This window comes from Triticum urartu, chromosome 5 (genome assembly GCF_003073215.2).
Source record: "Triticum urartu cultivar G1812 chromosome 5, Tu2.1, whole genome shotgun sequence".
NCBI classification, from domain to species: Eukaryota; Viridiplantae; Streptophyta; class Magnoliopsida; order Poales; family Poaceae; genus Triticum; species Triticum urartu.
In genome coordinates, this window is record NC_053026.1 from 156,224,889 (window position 1) to 156,241,619 (window position 16,731).

Here is a 16,731-nt window from a genome sequence, read left to right on the forward strand (position 1 = left end):
CCCAGAGTTTGTAGCGCGTGCGACCGGCGCACTAAAAAAGCTGTGCGCGATGCCTTTTTGATGCGCGTGCTGCATTAGTTATAGCGCGCGCCTTTTTTATGCGGCCGCTGGAGATTGCAAATCAGGTCCACGCACGCTAAAAGCAGTTTTTTATATTGCGCGTCATTTATATAGCGTTTCTGCTAAAAGCAGTTTTTATACCGCGCGTTAAAAGCAGTTTTTATACTGTGCATCGCTTATAAAGCAGAACCTCCCCCTCTCCTAGTCTCGTCTCCCACAAGCCGCAAACCCATCTTCCCCTAGCCCAAGCAAACCGCACACGCCACCATGTTCCTCACGAGGTTAGAATTGACCCTTCTCTGTCAAAAATCTTCACAGCCCCGACCCGCTGCTGGATTCCGCGCCCGCGGTGTTGTCACTGCTGTGAATTTTTCATCTTATTTCGGGATAAATTTTGTTGTGGGGTTGTTTCGCGCAGGACGGAGTACGACCGCGGCGTGAACACCTTCTCGCCGGAGGGACGCCTATTCCAGGTCGAGTACGCCATCGAGGCCATCAAGGTCAGTGAGCCGAGCCGATCCCTTCTGAGCCCCCCCCCCCCCCCCCCCCCCCCCCTTCCCGATCTGGGTGTAGATTTGGTGAGGAGGCAGCTGCAGTCTATTGTTAGGAATCGGTCCCGAGGGAGTAGTTGCCCGGGGTTGTTTGTTTCGGAAGATGTATGTTTTAGGCCGCTCGATTCGTGTTGTTAGGACGAACCAATGGCTAGATGCAGCATGGATCGCTGTTTCCTGACATTGTGGATCAGGGCGACAACTTTAGTAGTCTTTAGGGGCTTGCAATGAAGTACTGTAAATTGGACTAGGGTTCCACACTCATTTAGGCTTGGTTATGTCTTCTTGTCGATTCGCAAGTTGAAGTCTATATATTTGTAGGTGATTTCATTGATTATATCGTTGACATTTTCTGGGTCATTGTCGTGATAGTTGTAGCGAGATTAAGCTGGAATCTCACTTTCTAAATTTGTATGTGCATATGAGTGATGGTTTTGTTGATGCTCATGCCTTTTGCAGTTGGGATCTACTGCAATCGGGTTGAAGACGAAGGATGGGGTTGTTCTTGCTGTGGAGAAACGTGTGACGTCTCCATTGCTGGTAACTGCTGTTGGTTGACCCCCGCGCCCCCCCCCCCCCCCCCCCCCCCCGCCAAAAAAAATGGTTGTTCACCTGTATCATTGAAGTGTAGCGTACCTTTGGGACTGTTATTTGTTTTTATTTTAGTACTCAATTTCAATGCAATGTTCCTATATTTCTGTATCACTGATACTTGAGTTTTTGGCGTGATGTATGAGTTCTTATCATGCTTAGTTTTGCTTTAGGATAATCCTGCCCCTCTTAGGGATTTTGTTTTGGGGCTTCTTTTTCCTGGTTCCAATGCATCAGTGGATTAAATTGTCTCAATAGTAACAGTACTCAAGTTTCCATGGTACTGTATGACTGTATCTTTTCCAGTTTATGTTCCATATAAATATGTCAGTTTTTTTTATTTGTGATATTCGACTTTCTAGTGTATATAATGAATAATGTAAAAGGCACATAACAAGTCTTAGATTTACGATGATGGAATCTTTCTGCTCAATTGGTTTCCTCATCCTGTGATGCTTCATATATTATGAGTGACTGACATACACAATTTCCTTGAATATATTGCAACTTATGACATTATATCTTGGATATTTGATATAATATTTGGTATTTTTTTAAACTCTTCCATTTCCATTTTTCAGAAGTATTATGTGTCTTGGTTGCCACAATATTTTTGTACTGATTATATTGCTTCATGTGATGTCCAATTATGTCAAAAGTAAGATTACCAATTTGCCTTCCATACAGGAACCTAGCAGTGTTGAGAAAATCATGGAAATTGATGAGCATGTAGGCTGTGCCATGAGTGGCCTTATTGCTGATGCAAGAACATTGGTTGAGCATGCTCGAGTGGAGACCCAAGTACTTCTCTTTCTTGTATACTTTATTCACTTTGTTCATTACCTTATCTGTTATCTCACTATATGCTCATAATAGAACCATAGATTCTCATATGGGGAACCGATGACAGTTGAGTCCACCACACAAGCTATTTGCGATCTAGCTCTTCGCTTTGGAGAAGGTGAAGAAGAGTCTATGGTGAGCATTTTGTGCTATTACAGTGTTACTATCCGAACACAACACTACCACAGGAGTTTCTGATCTACTTATTTCCTTCTGCAGTCACGACCTTTTGGAGTTTCTCTCCTTATTGCTGGTCATGATGAAAATGGGCCGAGCTTGTAAGTGCCAATCATCACAACTGACAAAGACTTTAATTGAATTCAGGAGGCATACTTGCACAGTTGTCTTTGAGTGTGCTTTCAGTTTTGCTTGTTTGTTCTAGTATTATTTGATGTTGTAGCACTGATTACGAGTCGAAGGACTAGTCGAGACTAGTCGATGGACTAGTCCATGAGTCGCAACTGTGGTGTCGACTGTGAATCTCGTGTAGACTAATTCGATGAGTCGAGCGGTCGAGAGACTAGTCTAGACTAGTCCTGCTGTCTGAGTTGCTCGACTCAAATTTGGGAGGGGAAAATTGGAGAGCGAGCTATGAGAACAAGCCGCCTGGACGAGGCCACCGCCAGCACCCACTGACCCGCCGCCGGGACGGCGGATGGCGAAGCAAGGCGGCAGCTGGCCGGAGCTCGTGCTCGGGCGGCGGCCATGGCCGTGCCCCGTAGGCGTGTGCGGCCCTGCCACAAAGAGAGGGGGAGAGAGAGAGAGGAGAAGAGGCACGGCGGTGGTCGCGGGCTCGCCGGTGGCGGTGGCTGGAGGCGCGGGTCGCGCGCGCGTGCTTTTGTGCGTGATGGCGCAGGCGGCGGCGACGGGATCGATCGGGAGCTAGGGTTACATAGGCTGGGATGGGAAGTAGGCTAAGTAGGCTGGCTACTTGGGCCCAAATAGGCCAGCTGGGGGTGGCGTGCTGAGCGGCACTGGGCTAGGCCTGGCGAGCGTTGGCTAGCACTGCTGGTTTTATTGTATATATTGTAATGTGTTGTACAGTTTACTACTCCATACTGCTACTAGGTATTAGTAGTTGACTACTACAGTACTTTGTCGACTAGTCTAGCACTAGTCTAAGACTAGTCCGATTAGTCTATGAGTCTCAACCTCGGAACGACTCAATGACTCGTCGACTCGTAATCCTTGTGTTGTAGTCGTGCTCATTGACTGTTGTAGTCGTGCTCATTGACTTCCTGTGGTGACAAACAAAAAAATTATGTTAGTTGCAATTTGCAACTTATCTTACACAAGAACTTAGAAGTTAGGACATATTGCTATCCTGTCACAGTTTCTCTTATGTTATCGATTCTTTGCTTGCATAAGCCTTAGTATGTCATCTACCCTCGGGCCTTGATTCTGGCCGTTTGAACCTTCTGTGCGGTGAATTCACAAATGGACACCAAGACTTTTGAGACGTTGGTTGTTCACTCCTTACTATTTTTTGAGTCCTAGGCATCCTTATATAGGGGATGTTAGCTTCTTACATGTCTTAACAGTTTTCTAACTGGAAACATTTAGCTTGCTAATTCTTCTGGACTATATTTCCCAACCAACTCCTGATTCAATTTTTACGGGCTCCTTGCTGCCCCATAAGATTGGAGTTGACAATAAACAGTTGGACTCATGCACCTATAGTATAGTGCCACCACACTCTTATGTGTTGTGCTGCATATGCTGCAAGGGCCAGCTGTGCACAATATTCTGACTGATAACCAATAGCTTCCATGATGACCATTCCTCCTTGAGGAAAATCTTTCATAATCTTCTCATAGTTATTATGGTTAAGATCATCATTAGCAGAATGGATAATGGCATCATATTTAACCAACAACAAAATATTACATATTGCTTAATATAGTTGGGATTTGCTGCGTCCACCAGGTTAATTTGATGTGTGAGCTTATGCCCAGCCACAGCCAATGCTCTAAAATTTTATATTTTGGGTAGGATATATTCTCGGAAAGTTACAAGTATTGCTACCTCTTAAACATTGTTGAATAGCAAACGGCAGAATGGTCCCTTGGCTATAAGTTTGTCTTGTTCGCATCGTCGTCACATTGCTGTGTTGCATGTGGCAACGATTTTCTACACCCCTCACTCCTTACTAAAAATAAAATAAAGTAGCTTGTTCTACTAGCCTAGAATTGTTTCTTTTTAGAAGGCAAATTAGGAGTGCCTAGACGGTGTAAAAGAATGATCTATATAGATTTGTTGAAGTTCTCTGTCTGCATTTTGTGTCGCAGGTACTACACTGACCCATCTGGAACCTTTTGGCAGTGCAATGCCAAGGCAATAGGGTCAGGCTCTGAGGGTGCCGATAGTTCCTTGCAGGAGCAGTTCAACAAGGTAACACAACAAGATCAAATAGCTCTGAACTGTATGATAACTTGAACACGATTTGCATATATGCAAAGGAAGCTGTAATGCTAACCTTGATTGATCATAGCTAGGAGACCATAATGCTGAAAGTGGTGTGTTTCTAATCTTGTGTGAAGAAAACCATGACGTGACCACACCACTCTCTGCTGTTTTGTCGATACTTGCACCATGTTTCTGAAAGCTGATGATTGAGTTTCTTCTGCAGGAGCTGACCCTTCAGGAGGCTGAAACCATTGCTCTATCTATCCTGAAACAGGTTATGGAAGAAAAGGTAAAGGCGTCTCAGTCCAGTCTCATGTTTGTGATTGCTGTCACTAAGAACCCCCACCAAGTGTCTCGAGTTAAATTGCTATTTGGAACAGGTGACTCCAAATAATGTCGACATCGCCAGGGTCGCGCCGAACTACCACCTTTACACCCCTGCAGAGGTTGAAGCAGTCATAGCACGATTGTGAAACGCAGAAATCTTTGTCGAATGTCAACCAGGATTCATATGTTCCTTGTGCTGTGTGTCTGACATCCAGATGCCTTCAAATTAGCAGAAGCACAATTGCTCTATGATATGGACACTGATGTTTGCCTCTTTTCATTTGATTATCTTGTGTTAACAAGAAGGTGTAGAGGCCTAGCTGTTGTTGCCTTGTCACTTGCCGGTAAGGAGATTGTACTACACCCTTTTGTTTGATATACGAAGGATTTGTGGCAATAGCATGCAGTATTTCAGCAACAACTGTCGTTTGCACTGTATGTTTTGGATTGTTGAACATAGCGATTTTTCTTCACTTCTTCTTAGACTGGACTACTTAAAGACCGCTAGGTTTCACTTCAGAAACTTTTTATTCGGCTAGGAAGTTGTTCTTTCGCTGCTGATGAGACTGCTTTTAACCTATATAAACGTGCCACGCAATAACAGTTGTGCCTGAAACTTTAAATAACACAATATCATTTCATTTTTGTTCTCTTCACATCGTGGATTATATCGTCACACTTTTGACGTTCTTAAAAAATATCTGAGACAAACTTTCAACAACAAAAGTATAGACTACTGTTTAGTTTAGGTTAGAGCAACTCCAATGGGGCGACCCATTTCATCCGCGGCCGTCCGTTTGGGTCGGCGCGGACAAAAAAGCTGGCCCAACACGTTGACCCAAGCGGACGCGCGTCCGCTTTCGTCCGCCTGCCGACCCATTCCCGGCCCATTTTTTAGGCTGATTTGCGTCGGCACGGACACAAGACGGACGCGCGCGTTCGCCCTCTTTCCTCACCTGGTCCGTTGGTCGGTGGCACATTGGATTCACACACTCGCCCGCCTGCTACGTCGCCGATGCCGCCGGCCATTTTTTCAGATTAAAATGGATACATAGATAGTTCTAGTGTATATAGATAAAAGAAAAAGACCACTACTCGTCGTTTTCTGACTCCGACTCGGTAATGTCCTCCTCCGACGTTTGAAGGTAGGCGTCAGCAAGCTGCTAGTCTTCAAAGTCCCAACCTGACGTTTCTTGTAGCTCCAGTTTCAGTTGAGCTGCCTGCTTCCGCGAACGCTTGTCCTCCCGATAGGCGGCTCGCTCACTCCTCCTCGCGTCCTTCTCCGATCTCGATTGCTTATAGAACTGGCGCTCGTCGACGATGTCCTGCGGGAAGCCTCCTCGCCACAGCACCAAGGCTTCCACGTCCTTCTCTACGATGACGAGACGACGTTGCCGCCTCCGATGGACACGACGATCCTCGTCGGTGAAAAGCCGCGGGAGAGGCGTCAGATCCTGCGCCCGCTAGCTCGACACGTTGGGAAAATTCATATCCCGACGAGCCCTAAGGAGGCGCCACGCCGCCGCGTCGTGCACGCGGGCCGCCTCCTCTACGGTGTCGAAGGTGCCGAGGACGAGACGTTTCTCGCGAAACCAGATCTCGGCGGAGAAGGCGCCGGAGCGGCACTCGCAGACTCCGCGAAAATCCGAAGCGCGTAGGCGGCGGATCGACATGGTGGCGCAGAGGCGGCAAGAGTGGGCGGCCGACCGAGTGTGGAGGGAGCGCCTTCTTTTATAACGAGCGCCGGCCGCGGCGCGCGCGCGAACCTTTCCCGCGCGCTGGAGCGCCAAAACCAGCGCGCGCGAACCTTTCCCGCGTGCTGGAGCGTTAAAATCAAGGCGACAACACGATGTTAAACACGCGCGGTCATGAAAATAGGTCGGCCCGTTGGGCGCACTGCCGACCCAAAATTAAAAGAGGGCGGACGGTGGGCGAGCGGCCGACCCAAACGAACAAAAAGCGGATAAATACATCGTCCGTTTGGGCCGGGCCGTTGGAGTTGCTCTTAGGGTTTGTTAGTACTTGCAGGGTCGTTGCTTGGGCGGATGGTGTCCCTCTTGATGAGAGGCAACAAAAGCTCTTTTTACGTGTTTGTAATCATTTGATCAAGTCTTAAATGAGCCCTCTCTAAAGTTTGAGTCAAATGAGCGCATTTTTATTCATCATCTCCGGGCTATATATCCTCGTCGAACTCTGGTCATTGAATAAAATTAGGCTGAAATCAGCCGGGTCGCCAGCCGTCTGATCTACTTATCTCAGCCCTTCAAAAAAGGCAATGCACGACACGCCATGCTCCTCCCACACCGCATCAGCCACCCCTGCCTCGATTCCCGTCCAGCCGTAGCAAGGCAGCAACGTGTTGCCGTTGCAAGGCATCACGGTTGCCGCCGGCAAGCACTGCCTCGCAAGACCTGAGCCACCACCGGCCGCTGCATCACAGCTCCGAGAGCCACCGCCGAGAGCTTCACTGTAGCACTAACATCGAGCCTTGCGTCGCAGCTCCAAGGCTCGTCAAGCGCTGCAACGCAGCACCGGGAGCCACCAGTGAGGGCTCCATTGGAGCGCCTTGCAACGGTTGCCGCCGACAAGCACTGCCTCGCAAGACCTGAGCCACCACCGGCCGCTGCATCACAGCTTCGAGAGCCGCTGTCGAGAGCTTCACTGTAGCACTAACATTGAGCCTTGCGTTGCAGCTCCGAGGCTCGTCAAGCGCTGCAACGCAACACCGAGAGCCACCAGTGAGAGCTCCATTGGAGCGCCGAACGATGCACTGCAACTTCGAGCCCGTCGGCGAGCGTTGTAAGTAGCACCGGTCACCGCCGGCGAGAGCTCCATTGGAGCACCGAGCGCTGCAATTTAGCTTCGGAAGCCGCCGACAAGTTCCATTGGAACACCGAGCGCTGCACTGCAGCGTCGACAGCCGCCGGCGAGCGCTGCAAGGCAGCACTAGAGGCCGCCGGCGAAAGCTTCACTGCAGCACCGCCGGCGGTGAGCTCCACGGGGTCGCGGCTGCTTGTGCTGCACTGCAGCTCCGCTGTCGTGGTGAGATCCACAGGGACGCAGCTCACCCCGGCGAACGCCCACCTCCGGCCTCCCCATGTTGCTTTGCAAACCGGCGACGAGCAGCGTAGCCTCCGGCCACCTCCTTCATGCTGCGTTGCAGCACCGCGACGAGTAGCAGTGCGGCGAATGTCGCCCCCGCCTCCGGCAACCCCCTGCATGCTGCGTATGCCGCCCCCGCTTCAGCAATGGTGCTGCTGCTGTTGCTACTGCGACAGTAGGGGTGCAGCAGCACAGCGATGGCGCGCTATGGTGGTCAGCGTCGCCCCTTCCTGTTCACAGCAATGGGTGGTGTTCCCTATGGCGAGGATTCGGTAGCTGGTGCCTGGTGGCGTGTAGTCGCGTCCCCATGGAGCCCTCTCCTCTCGAACTACACGACCGAGAGATCGGGGGAGGGGAGGAAGAGATGAAGACGAAGGGGAAGAAAGGTGTGAAGGAGACGATCTATTCGAAGAGATAAGGCTGGAGCAGGGGAATCGGTCATCGGTGGACGGCCCGGATAGGCACGTGTCACGCAGTGGACGCGGTTTGCGTTTCGTTGTTATCAGCCGGTTTAAAACAATCGTTTCTCATAAAATTAACCTTAATGAACAACTAATGATTTCTCTTGTTTTAGCCACCATTTTTTCATTAATAACAAAACTATTTATTCTGATATAAAAAATATTAATTCCAATGGCTTTTGCTATAGTAACCTTCCCAACCATGATTTTTTATTCCACTCCGTTCAGTTAATTCTATACGAAATAACAAATTAATTCTAATAATACTAAAAAATAGGGGGTTCCATTGTTTCTATGGTTCCGTTTTAAACAGCAAGGCCCTCTCTACACTGGAGCCCTTTCTTTCATTGAAAGGTATTGCAAACGATGGAACTCCGACATAGATTCATGTCTTCTCTTTGGAGCGATGAGGTTAGGGTTTCTCATCATACGTGCATGATGGTGAGATTTGGTGTTAGACACTTCAACTATTTGCAATTCGCGATTTAATCAGAAACACGCCACTTCTAGTGTAAGACCAACGAAGACCTTTATAATAGCAAGTTGGCTACTTCTACAACTTAAATGAAAACCAAGTCTTTCGTGGTTCAAACAGACTCTCGTCTCAACATCATTTGTCAGGATTTTTGGTGATAGGTTCTTTGGCTTGGATAGTTTGTTCTCCTTCTTAATCTTTCTATCCAGAATTCAGTTAATGATGAGATTTAGTATCCTTTCTTGCATTTTCATAACTCATGAAATGCCAAGAGGCACGAATTCCCCAAATTTGCGATGACGACTGTGGCCTAGAGTGTTGGTCCTTAGGGGCACGTGGACGAAGACTTTCCTACTGTCATCGATAAGGCCAGGCCTGCTATGGTATGGAAGCGGTGACAACGGCCCGTCGATGGCCCGTTGTGGCGGCGATACTAGTCGTTCGATGATATATAAATCTCAATTTGATTTTCATTGTGTTTGTGATATTTTATACTTTCAGTGAACCATTAACAAAAGACCTCGTTGGCGTGTCTTAGGTATTGCGCTTCCGGCGAGGCTCCTTCATAAATCATAAACCACACACGTCCGAGAAGGACCCCCGTAAGGGCGCATGGCGGCCATGGGCTGCGGTAGGTTGACCTGATCGGTCCCTGAGCACGAAAAACAATGGGGAACAAATAACAAGAAAACTAGGGTAGGTCAACCGCCGTTGAACATAAAGAACAATGAAGAACGAGTACAGAAAAGTAGGGTAAAAAAGGAAAAGTAAAAAATAAAAGTGATAGATTGCTTTGTAGTTCGTGTGCTGCTACCTTTTGGTCCATATTGAATATCCAAAACATTTTATAATTCAGAACAGACATGATATTATTGTATGCTCCATACCCTATGTCACCATCCAAATCCCTAGGATAGTTGGTATCAACCGCCAGTTTGCCATATTGTTTAGGTCACCTTTGGTTTGTAGGAATCTTATAGAAATTTCATAGAATAGAATTTTCAAAGAAAAAATTCCTATGAAGCCCTTTGGTTTGTAGGAATAGATTATATTTCTATGTAGAATAGGAACCAATACTTCACATTTCAAAAAAAAATATATTAACCTAGACTCAATGGAAGAATTCCTATCTTATGCATCAAATGAAATATCTCTATAGGAATTGAGATGCATGTCATATGAAATTCCTATCCTATGAACCAAAGAAGGCCTTAGCACTGCAAGACGGTACCATTCAATTCTATCATTAGCAATCGATCCAACGGCAGAAGGTACAATACCAAAGACGAAGTATTCTGTAAATGCACAAATGCCACAAGGAAAGTCAAACTTTGCACTCATTCGAATCCAGTAGAGTGAACACTGCAAATTTGCACGATGTCACTTGAGACCAAAATTATTGCTTGACTCCAGAACAACGGTCGGGTAAAAATGGATCATCCTCTCACCTAAGGTTTTAGAGAATTCTTCTAGACATTTCAGCAGCGGGGGAAAAGATAACATATAGTGAGAGACAGGGAAAACCTCAATTCAACTACAGTACATTACATCTGATCTGGAGAACATATATCTTAGCAGTGATCATAGGTACAGTTGGATGAGCTCATCGCTCACAACGGATGGTGTCAGAACACCAAGATCAGTCAAAAGAAGTGTGAGGTACTGGGGAGGAGTATAGTCTCTTGCCGATGTCTCAACTTCCACACCAGCAGGTATCGGAACTCCAAAATCTATCGGTCGATGAGCTGGTGTCATGTCCTTCTGGTCCAGGGGATATAGACGAGCAAACTACAAGAGTATCAAATATACAGGGCTATGTTATCAAACACACTGACACTTCCATCAAGCGATCATCATGCTATAGACAAAAACAGTCATGGATAGTTATATAATACTACCTCCGTTCACAAATAAGTGACGTGGTACGTCTTATTTATGAACGGAGGGAGTAGGATGCAAGTAAGATAAACCATCATTTAATACACTTGTCTACAATCTAGAACTAATTTACTATGTAATCATCAATTGAACTTAAGTTGCGACAGTTTAAGTAGAATAAACTTTGGTGAATACCTACTGCGAGATATAAGAAATCCTGAAATAAGAAATGCAGTAAAGTGATGAATGATTTGTGCAAGTAGTTTCTTGCAAGTTATGACGTGTAGATCTCTGGAGTGCAGAATACTAAGACAAAGTTCCTTAAAATGTACAGGACATATGGCGGATAACAGTGGAAGTTTGAAATGATACTTCCATATCAAATTGCTCTCACATTATGGATGACTGATCAGCTTAAGGATCCATGAAAACTATCTCTAAAAACAATAAAGAAAACGGCAACACCCTAACAAGTCTGAGTCTCCATGTCAAATAGAGGTCCTTACTACTCTGTAAAGAAATATAAGAGCATTTAGATCACTACTTTAGTGATCTAAACGCTCTTATATTTCTTTACGAGGGAGTATATTCTTAAATATACAACAATTTCTACTCGCTGTTCTTAAATATTCAACAGTTATGTTTCATTTATTCCTATTACAGAAAGTAACATGAGAATAGTTTGCAGAGCAACTAGTGAAACAATTTTTAAATAGCCTATCATAGCAGGCAGTACCTTATAACTTTCAGCGGCCACGTATAGAGGTTTATTCATGCTATGAGCTACAAGAGCTATCTGGTAAGTCCCCATCATATTAATAATTCCTCCACTTTCAACAACCCCATCAGCACCAACAAATACCATGTCAACTTCATCCATGGAGTAAGCAACAGCTGAATCAATTAGCACCTTAACAGGAATACCTAATGCTGCAAGTTCATTTGACATTCGTAGGCCAGTTCTGTCTGGTCTGCCCTCTGCAGGTAAATAAACATAACAGACAAACATGAGAAATTGCACTTAACAGACAAGTTGCCACATTGATTATCGTGATTACTAGCCATGAGGTAGGCTAACAACAAAACATTAGAACTGCAACTCTCAGATGATGTAGTGTTAGCACTTAGAGCATACATCCACTCAATATGTACCCATTCAACACGACATCTAACCGCTGAGATTAAAAAAAGGTAAGACATGACTAAAGAACTACTGTATACTAGCATTGCACGTCTGAACGTTACGAAGTGATTTTGGTAAAAGTAGATAAACAGTAGATTGCCTTGTGAAATTATTCAACATGGAGGAAACGCAGAAATGAAATAATAGAAAAGCGTAAACCCCATTGATTGTTGTTTGTGAAAAAACAAAGAGTATGGAACCGGTGGGGATTTTTTTTGGCGAACTATAACTGGTGGGATCCACACTAACTAATCTAACTGTTTACTTTAGCTTCCTTCTCTCCCCATTCCGGCGTTTCCCTTCTAGACTATCTCAAACCCGCTAAGCACGTCCTCTGCTAGCGCTGCAAGCTGGCTTGGGAATCGTGGACCTTTTTATGACAAGGGTGATGTGATGGTTCTAGAAAAGCATGGAAGCAACTGCTGGCTACTGTTCATGTGAATCCTGCTGCTTTCAACTGTTGGATTTAAGATACCAATGATTAGGGTTGATGCTCTAGATTCATTCAAAACTGCTACACTATATAATGGTATAGAAAATAGAATTTCAGTCGAAACACATTAGGGTGCAGTTTCATGCATGAATATGATCTCTAGCCCTCACTACGGTCTACTTTTCGTACACGAAAAAGGTGTTGAGATCAGTCACAACCCTCATTGCGGTCTACTATTCGTACACGAAAAAGGTGTTCAGATCACTCCCAACCCTCACACGCCGTCTACTTTTCGTACATGAAGAAGATGTTGAGATCACCTCAACCCTCATCGCCTTCTGCATGAATACGATCTCCCAAGCCCTCACAGTAAAATATCACAATGATGACCCTGAATGGAGAATACACTGCAAGCGTGTTGAGACCACTGAATAGAAAAAGGACTAGATCAAAATACCTGTGCATAATACACGGAAGAGTTTGCGATTTGAGGCAGCTAGCTTCAGGATTTCCAACACCACTCTGGAATAACCATGTACCAGCATAGTGCACCCATCTGAGATGAAATCCTGGCTGAGCATTGCAATTGTCTTACGGGCCTACACAAATATTCTTCTACCAAATTAGTTCAAAGCATAAACCATCTTACAAGAACAGTGGATAGTAAATTACAGGTAACCTTTAATGATATCTCTCCAAACTTTTCCCCTCGCTCAATTAGGCGTGATTTTGCTGCATCAAATTTCTCATGCTCCAAATGTGATGTTCTTGTTACAAAGCGCATGAACAAATCACAAGCAGCAGACAGAGAAATGGAAGTAGCATCCCAGGACTGAAATATAGACATGTTTTCAGTGTGAATTCAAGTAGTCAGCACCGCATGAGGGCTTCCATAACGAAATGTTCAAAGACTATAAGCAGCTTAATCACTTCATCATTAGACAACACCTACTTGTGAACATAATTCAAACCCTAAGGACTAGAGAGAACATGATGGGTGGAATTTTGTACATGCCACTACAAGCATACCAAACAGATTTTATGCCATTGCAGAAGGGCCTTTATTTCCAACACCACAGAAAACATCGGAGATAGAGCAAAAAGGCAAAGTGGGTTTTAGGGACCTTCAGTTTGTCGGAAGCCTTCTTGAGCTCGATCTCGAGCTCCATCATGGTGGTGGCCCTGCTGGAGCGGATGACGGCGGCGAGCGCCATGATGGCGGCAACCGCCTCGGCGGCCTCCGGCTTGCGCCGCCAGAAGTTGAACTCCTCGATGACGCCGCCGCCGTTGCTCCCGGGGGAGGGGGGTGGGGCGGCGTCGGCGTCGGCGTGCGCATCGGGGAGAGAGGCGGCAGCGGCGGCGTGGTCGAGCCAGTCGCTGGATACGACGGCATGGTGCTCCGCCCGCGTCTGGTAGTAGGCGGAGATGGGGGGTTCGGGGTTAGGGTTTTGGGCGGCGTCGAGCTCCATGGGAAGGAGGGGGCAGGGCAGAGGGGAATCACACTGGTCAGGGAGAAGTGTGTAGGGCGTGGAAAGAGAAAAATTCACTGAAGGTCCTCCTACTCGTCGCGTTGGCCAATTTAATCCTCCGACTTACAAATATCAGAAATACAGTCACGAACTTGTCTTAGGTGGTCATATATCCAATGTACAATTCTTGTACGTACGCGCTGATTTGGCAGTTGACTGGCTTGTCCACATATGCATTGACCGCCAACTCATCAGCACCTAATCTTGTCCGATCAATTTGGGGAAATGCGGGAGTGCCCCCGCCTGGTCAGACCGCATCTGGTCGGCCGCCCCCACTACTAGAGAAAAACTTATGCACATAATCTTAGTAGTAGTGCGATCTGGAGACCAGGTTCTACTGGTACGTAGTAGCAGCGCCGACAGAGAACACACGCTACAATAAAGAAAGTAGTAGTAGCGCGGTCCTCCTAACACACACACTACTACTGTTTATACACGGACCCGACTCCCAGGCACCACCTAGCAGTAGCGCTCTTTACCAGATCACGCTACTGGTATTGTTTGTAGTAGCAACGGGTGTTCCTTGCCCGCGCTATTACTATGGGCACCTTATCCACCCCGTCGTTTCCCCTCTCTCTTCCTTACTCTCCCCTTCACACTCTCGCTTTCTCTACCGCCGTCGGCCGCCGTTGCAGTTGTTGTCACTGAGGTATCTGCGTCTCTCCCTCCTACTCCGGCCGCCTTTCTCTTGTTGGGGATCGTAATAATTTCAAAGAAAAATATCCTACGCACACGCAAGATCATGGTGATGCATAGCAACGAGAGAGAAGAGTATCGTCCATGTACCCTCGTAGACCGTAAGCGGAAGCGTTATGAGAACGCGGTTGATGTAGTCGTACGTGTTCACGATTCGACCGATCCAAGTAACGAACGCACAACACCTCTGAGTTCAGCACACATTCAACTCGATGACGTCCCACGAACTCCGATCCAGCAGAGCTTCACGGGAGAGTTCCGTCAACACGACGGCGTGATGACGGTGATGATGTTGCTACCGAGGCAGGGCTTCGCCTAAGCACCGCTACAATATGATCGAGGTGGATTATGGTGGAAGGGGGCACCGCACACGGCTTGGATCAATCAACTTGTGTGTCCTAGGGTGCCCCTCTGCCTCCGTATATAAAGGAGTGGAGGAGGGGAGGGCCGGCCCTCTACTATGGCGCGCCCTGGGGAGTCCTACTCCCACCGGGAGTAGGATTCGCTCCCTCCATGTAGTAGGAGTAGGAGAAAAGGAAAGGGAAAAGAGAAGAGAAGGAAGGAGGGGGCGCAACCCCTCCCCCTAGTCTAACTCAGACTAAGCCTTGGGGGCGCGCAGCCTCCCCTCTCTTTTTCCCCTAAAGCCCAATAAGGCACATATACTGCCCGGCGAATTCCCTTAACTCAACAGTACTCCGAAAAATACCCGAATCATTCGGAACCTTTCCGATGTCCGAATATAGTCGTCCAATATATCGATCTTTACGTCTCGACCATTTCGAGACTCCTCGTCATGTCCCCGATCTCATCCGGGACTCCGAACTACCTTCGGTACATCAAAACACATAAACTCATATTACCGATCGTCACCAAACGTTAAGCGTGCGGACCCTACGGGTTCGAGAACTATGTAGACATGATCGAGACACGTCTCCGGTCAATAACCAATAGCGGAGCCTGGATGCTCATATTGTCTCCTACACATTCTACGAAGATCTTTATCGGTCAAACCGCATAATAACATACGTTGTTTCCTTTGTCATCGGTATGTTACTTGCCCGAGATTCGATCGCCGGTATCTCAATACCTAGCTCAATCTCATTATCGGCAAGTCTCTTTACTCGTTCCATAATACATCATCCCGCAACTAACTCATTAGTTGCATTGCTTGCAAGGCTTATAGTGATGTGCATTACCGAGAGGGCCCAGAGATACCTCTCCGACAATCAGAGTGACAAATCCTAATCTCGATCTATGCCAACTCAACAAGTACCATCAGAGACACCTGTAGAGAACCTTTATAATCACCCAGTTATGTTGTGACGTTTGGTAGCACACAAAGTGTTCCTCCGGTATTCGGGAGTTGCATAATCTTATAGTTAGAGGAACACGTATAAGTCATGAAGAAAGCAGTAGCAACAAACTAAACGATCATCGTGCTAAGCTAACGGAATGAGTCAAGTCAATCACATCATTCTCTAATGATGTGATCCCGTTAATCAAATGACAACTCATGTCTATGGCTAGGAAACTTAACCATCTTTGATTCAACGAGCTAGTCAAGTAGAGGCATACTAGTGATACTCTGTTTGTCTATGTATTCACACATGTACTAAGTTTCCGGTTAATACAATTCTAGCATGAATAATAAACATTTATCATAATATAAGGAAATAAATAATAACTTTATTATTGCCTCTAGGGCATATTTCCTTCAGTATCCCACTTGCACTAGAGTCAATAATCTAGTTCACATCTTTATGTGATTAGTTCACATCTCCATGTGACTAATACCCAAAGGGTTTACTAGAGTCAATAATCTAGTTCACATCGCTATGTGATTAATACCCAAAGAGTGATCATGTTTTGCTTGTGAGAGAAGTTTAGTCTACGGGTCTACAACATTCAGATCCATATGTAGTTTGCAAATTTCTATGTCTGCAATGCTCTGCATGGAGCTACTCTAGCTAATTGCTCCCACTTTCAATATGTATCCAGATCAAGACTTAGAGTCATCTAGATCGATGTAAAAAGCTTGCATCGACGTAACTCTTTACGACGAACTCTTCTATCACCTCCATAACCGAGAAATATTTCCTTAGTCCTCTAAGGATAATTTTGACCGTTGTCCAGTGATCTACTCCTAGATCACTATTGTACTGCCTTGCCAGAAAAATGCTAAGGTATACAATAGGA

General features: G+C 46.2%; 2 protein-coding genes across 3 annotated transcripts; one reads left to right on the forward strand and one right to left on the reverse strand.

Annotated features, from left to right (window-relative positions):
* Nucleotides 1-203: 203 nt before the first annotated feature.
* Nucleotides 204-5,199, forward strand: LOC125508255 (proteasome subunit alpha type-5). Its single transcript, XM_048672906.1, has 9 exons — nucleotides 204-341; nucleotides 479-560; nucleotides 1,071-1,151; nucleotides 1,890-2,003; nucleotides 2,079-2,180; nucleotides 2,265-2,323; nucleotides 4,334-4,436; nucleotides 4,675-4,740; nucleotides 4,832-5,199. The coding sequence occupies exons 1-9, from the start codon at nucleotides 328-330 to the stop codon at nucleotides 4,922-4,924; spliced, it is 714 nt and encodes a 237-aa protein (XP_048528863.1). The 5' UTR covers nucleotides 204-327; the 3' UTR covers nucleotides 4,925-5,199.
* A 4,925-nt stretch (nucleotides 5,200-10,124) lies between these two features.
* LOC125508256 (translation initiation factor eIF-2B subunit alpha-like) lies at nucleotides 10,125-13,856 on the reverse strand. 2 transcript variants are annotated; one of them, XM_048672907.1, is made up of 5 exons: nucleotides 13,435-13,856; nucleotides 12,990-13,142; nucleotides 12,768-12,909; nucleotides 11,431-11,672; nucleotides 10,125-10,604 (listed from the first exon to the last, which is right to left on the reverse strand). In XM_048672907.1, exons 1-5 carry the CDS (start codon nucleotides 13,777-13,779, stop codon nucleotides 10,398-10,400), a joined length of 1,089 nt encoding a protein of 362 aa, XP_048528864.1. In that variant the 5' UTR covers nucleotides 13,780-13,856; the 3' UTR covers nucleotides 10,125-10,397. The 2 variants fall into 2 exon arrangements, with proteins under 2 accessions (XP_048528864.1, XP_048528865.1); XM_048672908.1 differs by lacking the exon at nucleotides 12,990-13,142.
* Between the last annotated feature and the right edge of the window lie 2,875 nt (nucleotides 13,857-16,731).